The 9738-nt window shown below is 29.7% G+C and overlaps 1 protein-coding gene across 2 annotated transcripts; it reads right to left on the reverse strand.

Annotated features, from left to right (window-relative positions):
- Positions 1-6: 6 nt before the first annotated feature.
- Positions 7-9405, reverse strand: LOC112681678 (bis(5'-adenosyl)-triphosphatase enpp4-like). Of its 2 annotated transcripts, none has more exons than XM_025551960.1 (3): positions 9125-9405; positions 3227-3760; positions 7-321 (listed from the first exon to the last, which is right to left on the reverse strand). In XM_025551960.1, exons 2-3 carry the CDS (start codon positions 3584-3586, stop codon positions 217-219), a joined length of 465 nt encoding a protein of 154 aa, XP_025407745.1. In that variant the 5' UTR covers positions 3587-3760; positions 9125-9405; the 3' UTR covers positions 7-216. The 2 variants fall into 2 exon arrangements, with proteins under 2 accessions (XP_025407745.1, XP_025407746.1); XM_025551961.1 differs by lacking the exon at positions 9125-9405 and adding an exon at positions 4997-5014.
- Positions 9406-9738: the final 333 nt, after the last annotated feature.

The following is a 9738-nucleotide window of genomic DNA, read 5'->3' on the forward strand; positions in this document are numbered from 1 at the left end:
TTTTTTTGCGATGAGCCGTAGTTTAACTTATTCGTGGCTATTAGTATCATCATTAACATCTGCACCTAAATATCTAAAATTTCCTACCTTTATTAATTTAATTTTAAGAAGTCTATTAAATACGTCTCAGTCATTTAGAAGTATAAAAAATAATATTAGTAAAATTCAAAAATTTTTCATATCCTAGGTCATATTTAAATGTTATATTACTTATTATTATCTTCTACAAATGTTGGTTTTTTTGCCTTGATACGGAAACCAGGAACCTGGCCACATCATTACACCACTATATCGGCCGTCTCCATCATTTTCATTTTGTATCTGTAATTAAAACATATTAAAAATAAACCAAGGACATTAAAACAATGATTGAAATATTGAAGCACCGATGATAATCGGAGTAGCTAACTTAAAATATATAATTATTACAGTGAATGAACTATTTGTATCTTTATATTTCCAAGGATCCAGAAAAAAAACCAAATTTTTTTTAAGCGAATCTTAATTAATTTATATGTGCAATAATATACTAGTATTTTGACTGGAAATTAAAAGTTCAAAAAAATTGTTTATTTTATTAAACACAAATATTAATTTAACACACAAAACATGCATCACGAATATATTACTCAAATTATATTTGTTCGGTAACGGTGGTCGTACAACCATAATAAAATATCCGTGCAACGTAAATCAAGGAGTTAATTTTTTCATTTATTTTTAAATGCATACGTTCATTGATAGTATAAGTATGTTTTCGAAAATAAATAATAACAACATATTATGACGTATGCTGCGGATGAAGTATTGACAGAATTTTTTTACGAATTTTATTAAATTAATAGTAATATTAATTTCGAACTAAAATCTATACAAAAACCATCTCATCATTTTTTATGGACATCGCAAGACTTATTAAGGCCGTGTTGGACTCAAGAGGTTACATGGAGCGACGAAGTGATTCGTAGTGCGTCCAATGCGCGTAGTGATATCGTTCAATCGTAAACTTTTCTGACTAAAAATTGAATATTATCAATAGGTCAAAAAGTTTATGTTTGTTCTAAAACACGCTTGACAAGGTTTAACATGAGAGGGTTGTTAACAATATTTAGCCGGGATCAGTACATTTTCTCAATATTCAATTGCCCGACCCTATTTGTCCGACAATCTCAAATTCAACATTTATTTTAGTTCTAAATAAATATGTATTAAAAATTATTCAAAATTTCGATAAAATATTATATTATATTATTTACAAATTATGTTAAATTTAAAGTTATACTAATAATAACACTCTTGCCCTGGTTATAAGTAGGTATTACTAAACAGTACCTTAGAACCTTTTCACATAGAACGATATTATCCATGATAATATGATATATGATAACCTACCACTGGTCTCGCGGCAACAGTTCTAGGTTTCGGCTGGGACGAAAACGAGTCGTACGCGATCCGTTCTGGTCATCATACAAACCCGGGCTTTGCACCCGAATCAACCCGAACCCGTAACACCCCTAAAATCCCTTAAAAAGTCAAACACCCAAAACCCATATAACCCGAATGATTTTTTTTTTAAACAACCGAATTAACCAAAACTCGAATAAAATATTAATTTTAACCCGAAACCGGAATAATTTTTTATTTTACAATCTTTATGTGACATATAATTTTGTATTTATTTTTTGTGGTTATTTCAATTTTGTCATTAGCTGTTTGATAGTAAAATTATTATTCACAAGAATAATTTCACAAATAATATACAAAATTATAAATTAATCGAAATTTATCTAAATAAAGACAATAATAATAATCATATTAACAGGTGAGTATGAATGGTATGGTATGTTGAATGTTCAAGTGTAAACAATTGGGATACTATTTTTAAAATCATCCCAAGCGGATACGTCGTATTATTATAATTTAATAGGTAATAGGTCTTTTATGAATCACCGAGTCGTTATTTATTGCAATACTGTAAGTCTGAAATTGAATTGATATCTCGCGTATGATTACCTAAATTGTTGTTCGCGTTATTCGTATTTTTTCAGTGTATGGCGTTTAGTACCTATGTCTATGGCGTGAATTTTCAATTTTTTTTGGTGTAATAATTCCATCGTAACATTCATAAGTACAAATTATTATTATTTTTTCATTACGCTGTGTTCTAGTTAGTGCGTTTTTAGTGTGTGCACGCACCATAAACTTTAAGCGGAAATTTGGTGAAATTTGTGGGGGGGGGGGGGGCTGAGCATTATTACACCTATAAAGATCACTGTGCGCAATTATTTATTTCAACAAGGCAATTTACGAACTTTGACAATTTGACATTTTTTAATCAACAATTTTAACAAAAAAACAATTAAGGTGCCTTATCTTAAACATTTTTGGAGTAGGTATTCTAAACAGAAATGATTAATTAATTAAATTAAACAACCTATAAGGGTATTAATACATATTATAAATATTACATTAATTGCAATCTTTCCAAGTCATGACAAGAAGTTTGTAAAATCTTACGAATTGGATTTAATTTTTATCACAGAATATTTTTTTTAATTCGGTTATTAAAAATACATTTTACAATTATAATAAGCATTGTATTTTTAGTCACTTAACAATTTTTAGAGCTAGGGGGGCTAAGACGTGTACTTAATGTTTCTGCGGGGGCTTATTCCCCTCAACACCTCCCCCCGATTGCCACCAATGCCACAAACACAAACGCAGAATACAAAATAGTTTGTTTTTTGTCGCATACTATATGCCCGCACTACCCACACTAACTAGGAGTAGGACATAGTGTGAGTATTTTTAATTTTAATAGATATTATAATTTATAAGCTTCATACACATATAAAATAACCCCCTCTTCCACGAAAATAAATCGTAGTTACAGCATTGCTTGAAATCAACATAATGATAGTTTGGTCTAAAAAACTGTTGCATAGTTATATAAGAAATTGATATTTTGTTACATAGGTAGGTAACAAAAAATATAAATATTTCATCAGTGGATTGGGGCACAGCCTCCCCACTGCCCTCCACCTATGAAAAATACTATTTTTCCTTGACCACTTAACACCCGTACTAACCAATATTAACCCGAATAATAACGGTTATTAACACCCAAACGTTTGTTTAAATGTTGTATTGCGGTATTTAAACACCCGAATATATTCAACACCTGAAACCCGAAAAAATAATTCGGGTGCAAAGACTTGATACATACCCATATGGGGACCACGGCTTCGTCGTAATGGAACTGCTCGTACGTTTTGTACATCGTCCGGTGGTCCCGATCGAACATGTAGTTGTCCAACACGCCGTGTTGCTCGGGGTGCAGACCGGTGGCGATGGTGTGGTGGTTGACGAACGTCTTGGTGGGAAACGCGGGACGCATGTACGGAGGCGCGGCATGCTCGTCCCGGAACCGGGACAACGTTGGCATCGTGTCCGGGCGCACGTCGTCGGCGTGCAGAGAGTCCAACGACACGACCACCAAAAGCGGATGTTGTGTCACGACTTTGGCGAGCACCGCCGTGGCCGCTATAAAGCTCGTTGCAATGACGGCCATCGTTGGCCACATCATCGTGGACGGCGGTGGACGCTTCGAGTTCGGAGCGAGTCACGACGAGTGACCGTCGAACGCGGTCGGAATCTTAATCAAATGGGTGCACGACGTGATACTGCGTGAGATCGACAGCATACTAGCGAACCGCAAGTCTACTGTACAGCTGATCTAATTATTCGTTATATCTGTTTCCTGTCGATCATAGAGGTGGTGATATAATAAATAATATTATCATAATTTCGTCGCGGTGATCGTCGAAACAATTATTTTCGTCAAAATCGTGTACACGGACACACGTATATATAAAAAGAAAAAAAAACACAGTAAAATCAATTCATTGTTTGCGTCCCGCGTATTTAGATAATAATAGTTTGAAATAAGTGCTATGCATATGTGTAACTTATGTGCACGAGTGTGCATACGCACGCGGAAATATGGAGATAAATTTATTTATAATAAACAAATTTTTATGTATACCAAAACCACATCCGTGGAGATAAATTAAATTAACATATTAAACATGTCACACAATAATTTTATACTAAACTTAAATAAGATATAAATAATCGAAATCACAGTAGACCTGGATCTCTGCGCCATGAGCCATAGGCCGGACGGGGGACAGCACAAACACTCACGTCATTAGACTATAGACATCGGGTATATAAGGGACCCGGAAACAAGGGCCAATCAGACGAGTTCTAGCTCTGCGGCACTGAGCACCTTTAAGCCAGTGTATGCTATGATCTGGATTTATACTCATAACAGTTTATTAAATTATTTGTACATACATAGCTGGGCTCTATCACGCGTATAAATAAGGCAAATACATTTACACAAAGGTATATTTGATTTATTGAAAAAATAAATATAAGCTTGATAAATATCCTCTCCTCGTTGCGTACTTTTCATAGGGATTATAGTTAATAATTCTTCTTGTGAATTAAAATTTGAAAAAACTAGTTGTATAAATATACATAGTTGAGCGGTACTGTTATGTCTGTTAATTCATTGAATTGAAAAGAAAAATAAACATATTCATTTAATATTTATACTAAATTTTTTTCCTTAAGATTTAACTCTTTCAATCACATTTTACGATATAACTGTAAATCATTTATAGCTGATAAAATTTCTGATTTATTTTTAAAGTTTTAAATTTTTAAAGCATCTGTGTCTTCTAAAAAAGCTTGTTTTACTATTTCACCAGTTTGAAATTTATTTTTATTCTTAGCTAAAACATGACTAATTCAAAATGAAGCAATTAATGCTGCTTTGAATCTTAAAACTGGTTTAGTAAAAATCAATTGTTTTTCTTATCAATCTCAAGTTTTAATTTTTCTAATTGTTTTTTACGTACTTCAGTTTTAGGAGGGAAATCTATATCAAACTTTGAATGCGTGGTTCTAAAATATCTTTCTAGATTACCTTTTTTTGTTGTGGATATTGTTATTCGACATATTAAACATATGCCCATGTCTTTCAGCATTGTAAAAAAAAAAATCTATTTCCCATTCTTGATTAAAATGATGCATTTTTTTGTTTCTTATGTGCACTCATAATTATACATTTTAAATAACTTAAATACGTTATTATAAATTGAATACAACAGACACCGAATGAACACAGTGAAATGAACATGCCTGAACGATAAACATTTGATTTATGAAACAAGAATAAAAGATAAATATTATATAGCTAAAACTTATCTACAATTGATTAATTACAACCATGATTAATTTTCGTGCTCGTCTCTAAAAATAAATTCAAACATGATTGACTTTAAAATTGTCCAAGATCGACCGTTTGGCCGCCCCTGATATATATATATATATATATATAATATTAAATATTTAAATATATATATGGCAATCATTTTTTTTTTTTTTTTTTAACAGCTATATAGTTTTGTATTATATTATAATATTATAATAAAGCCTAAATATAGGTTTTAATAATTTGAGAAAATATGCAAAATAAAATTTCATTTTTTAACTCATTATGTTGTGATACAAATTTTTATCTATAATAATAAATAATTATAATTTATTTGGCCAAAAACAGTTTGTACATGTTGAAGAACAATAATATATATAAATTAAATTAAGCTTTAACTACACATAATAGGATATGATGCCCAATTCACCACCGAGATAACCCTCGTACTGATCAAATTTGAGTATTAACTGGTTTAACTGGTCTTTAGTCATCCATCTGTCAGTACATAATATTAAAAATAAAATTTTTAAAAAAATTATATCTCAAAAATTGATTTATGCTTTGAAACTTTAAGAATAAAAACATAATTAATAATGTTTGTTACATCCAATATTTTTCGTTTTATTATGAGGGTTCTGATTTGGATCCGGTTCTCAATATTTTAAGGGTTCTCGGGTTCCAGAACAGGTTCTTTTGGATTCGATTCCAGCCTCTGCTCAGAAGTCCTTATTACTTATACTTGTATGAGACTTTAACTATGTGATATTGTGAATATGATAGAGAATGTTCTCGGTGATATTTTTAAGATATAATTTTAATAAAAGTGAATTGTATAAAAATATTTGATTTAAGGATAATTACATTATTGATAAGAGTTTATAAATTAAAATTATTTATATGTTTTAAAATTATTGATAAATTTGCAAAATAGAAAAAATATTAACATGTGTACTCATATTATAAACTTTGTAGGAGCCACTTCATTAGAAGTACGATTCCAGCAACGTGCACAGTATATATTAATGTCTAGTATATAAGTATATAAAACTTTTGAATGTATTTATAAATATTATTGAGTCTTTTAAATAATAAAGCCTGAGGACGTAAAAAAAAAAAAAAAATAGTTAAATATTTTTTTGTTTTACCACGTACTTTCTCAATGTATAACTTGCGCCACTCGACTAAAATGTATATATTCGTATAAAGGCAGATTTTATAAAGGTATAATTATTTCTCATTTACCATAACAATATTTTACAGAAGATTAACATTTTGCAAATCAAGTTTTTATATCCTACGCAGCAAATTATATGTTTATTCAATACTTATTAAATATTAAAAAAAAATTAAAATGTATGTATGATAAATTTTCAATATCCATTGGTTATACATTTTAAAACATTTATACATTTTAAATTTTCGCCATCAAGTTCTTCCGCTTCGATTAGGTTGGTTTTACTTTTTTTATTGGTAGTATAATATGTTTCTAGCCATTGCTGTTTAAAATAGTACACATTTATGTTAATTGTATCAATTCAACTTAAGTAATATAAATTATAATAACAGTGTATTAACTTAATAAAAAGATTAATAATAATGGAGTCGTATATATATATATATATATATATATATAATAAAGAAAATTCCACGAGTATTATAACAAATATACAGATAACATATTGTGTGTTATGAATAACTGAGGTGATCATGCGGGCAGCCACTTTTTAATCTTAGTTGAGGCGGATGTTCATGTTTATAATAAAGTGAACCAGATAAATTGAGCAAAGAACTTTGGAAGTTTTATACCAAGTCTTCGATTTTTTAGATCTGTAAGTTTTTATGTAGGTTTGCATTACTTATAAGCCCTGGCACATTTGTCAATATTCGTAGTAATTTGTTTTGGAATATTTGAATTTTATCCAGGTGAAAAGTGATATATTTTCCCCAGACCAGATGCGTTTGTTAGTATTAGACGTAGAATTTGCTTATATAATGAGATTATTTTATTAAAAGATTTTTTATTAAGAATAAGGTATAACATGAAGAGGCGATGGTATGCTTGTTGGAGTTTGTATGAAATACGGAGCTTCCATGTTAGCCGCTTATCCAATGTTAATTCAAGATAATATACTAAAGATTTTCAAAGTATATTTCCGTTATAAATTGTTAATTGTGTATGAGGGGGGGGGACTATGAAGACTGAAAATAACTAATGTGTTTATTTGGATGCACCAGTAAGATAACGCATCAAAATGGACTTGCAGGTTTGTAGTTATCGTTTTGATATTGCTCGATTCGGTAAAAATTGTCGTAACATCTGCGAAGAGAATTACGTTAGTACAAGGTGGCTGAAGGATGTCATAGACGTAGATGTTGAATAAAATATAACCATGCATGGAGCCCTAAGATTAGGTGAGCAGATACAGACTGAAGGTCAGAGGTGTTATCGTTAACTATTACGGAGAACTGACTGTTTAATAGAAACTGATTAATTATATTGAATAAATGAGTTGGAGTTTTTATATATTATTGTTTATTTACTTTCACTGCCTCTACCGAACGCTAATCGACAATAGTGGTAGGGCTTTGACGACCGCCACCGATCCGTAAACGGTACTAGAATTTATATTTATTCATACTTATAAATAACTCGGCCATAGAGACACAGCTTCAATATTTAACATAGCTATTCCGAACGTATTAATGTACAATTCGTTACAGTCGGTTTTTGTTTCCCATGTATTTTCGTTATATTTTATAGAAAACAGCTACTACAGTACTCTGCGCTTTACACATCGTTATTTTTCTAGACTTATTTTTCATTTTATAATTGGTATTTTATAATTTATTAATTAAAATATTTAATAACATATTTTATATCTATCAATTTATTGTACACAATTAAAAAATATGTATTTATAATTAGGAACTAAATATTAGAAAATTAGAATTGGATTTTGGCGATCCATGCGATATCTATATGGTGATTATTAAAAATGGCTAATAAAGGGTTTCTTTAATTTTTTAGACCGTTGACGTTCTAATTTAATGAGATAGTACTACGTGGATATATTTAAGTTTAGATGTAAGCTATTTATGATGACTGGTAGACTTTCAATTATTTTCTGTAGTAATTGGTAGACGAAAATAAAATATTATGGTCAAATGATTGCAATTCAAATCTTCATGTATATTCTCGCAAAAATAATATTGTATGTACACAGACAATATAGATTTATTTTGAATGTCTTTAATTTCGTCCAACTGGATAAAAAAAAAAACGAGTATGGGATTTGAAAGTTATCTTTTTAATAATTATTTTCTTATATTTTTGCTAATCTCGACGAAGTGCCTCTGAACAAAATTGTTTGAAGCTGGTATTGATTTTTAGTTTATTTTCTACTTATTTTCTGAACATTTCTGAAGACATATCAATTGTAGTGAGCAAAATAAGATTCTCACCGATAATATGAGTTTTATTACTATAAGGAATTTTATATACTAATAAATATGATGTCTTTACAGCATAAAAAGTAGAGTATCTTTATTTTTTAATTGCATTTTATAACTGAATAATGAATTGGTCACTTAACAATCAAAGTTTTCTTTATATTTAGATATTTAATTTCGAGATGCCTTTTTTAATTCTGATGGTTTTAAACTTTCATTAGATTAAATTTCTCCATATATGATACTATTATAGTTGAACTGTATTATTAGTCTCACAACTCCGAAATTCAAATTTAATAAAGTTTTTATTTTTACTACATTTACATGATGTCAATTTAATTTTTTTGTGTTCTATTGAATATTCTAATAAATTTGAAATACACTTACATTTTGAACTGTACCACCAGCTGTAGTTTTACGAATAGTAAATTTCCATCGAAAAGTTTTAAAATCAATGATCAAATTTGACATTTTATAATTTGTGTCTAATGAGAAAATTTAATTTACTCGTGTATCGCTAAAACAGAACTGCGTGGCTCACTGCAAGTATGACAACGATATCATTGACTACCATTAGTGCATTTGCCAATAACTGATATATCAACAAAATTCCTATTCTCTTAAATCGCAATAGTCATAAGAAAGCAAATAAATATAATAGATACAAAATATGGCTATAATTTAAAAAGATTATTAAAATTATTATATGTATTATAATGAATATAATTAAAAAATTTTTTTTATCTGTTTTATTGAAAAGTGATTTTTAAAATAGGTATTTTTCTAGTCATTAGTTTATGAACTAATCACCAAAAAAATTTATAACACATGATGGGTTACCCATAGGTTGGGAAACACTGGCTTCGAGTAGTATCGAAATCATGGCAACACAGCATGACTGGAGTAGCAACAGCAGTTGTTCGACGCTAACCATAGTACCGTTAAGTTATATATGGTTAGTCGTAGGCACTTTTAGTTCCACGCGTGGTTGATTAACGGGT

The sequence above is a fragment of the Sipha flava genome, unplaced genomic scaffold (assembly GCF_003268045.1).
Source record: "Sipha flava isolate LNK unplaced genomic scaffold, YSA_version1 194_pilon_pilon, whole genome shotgun sequence".
In the NCBI taxonomy this organism is placed as follows: Eukaryota; Metazoa; Arthropoda; class Insecta; order Hemiptera; family Aphididae; genus Sipha; species Sipha flava.

What these genes read in the sequence shown, in the direction of transcription:
- LOC112681678 (XM_025551960.1), bottom strand. Translation starts at nt 3,586, where the DNA reads ATGATGTGGCCAACGATGGCCGTCATTGCAACGAGCTTTATAGCGGCC. An exon ending in AAGCCGTGGTCCCCATATGG is followed by an intron (nt 322 to 3,226) that starts GTATGTATCAAG and finishes TTTTAATTACAG; the next exon opens with ATACAAAATGAAAATGATGG.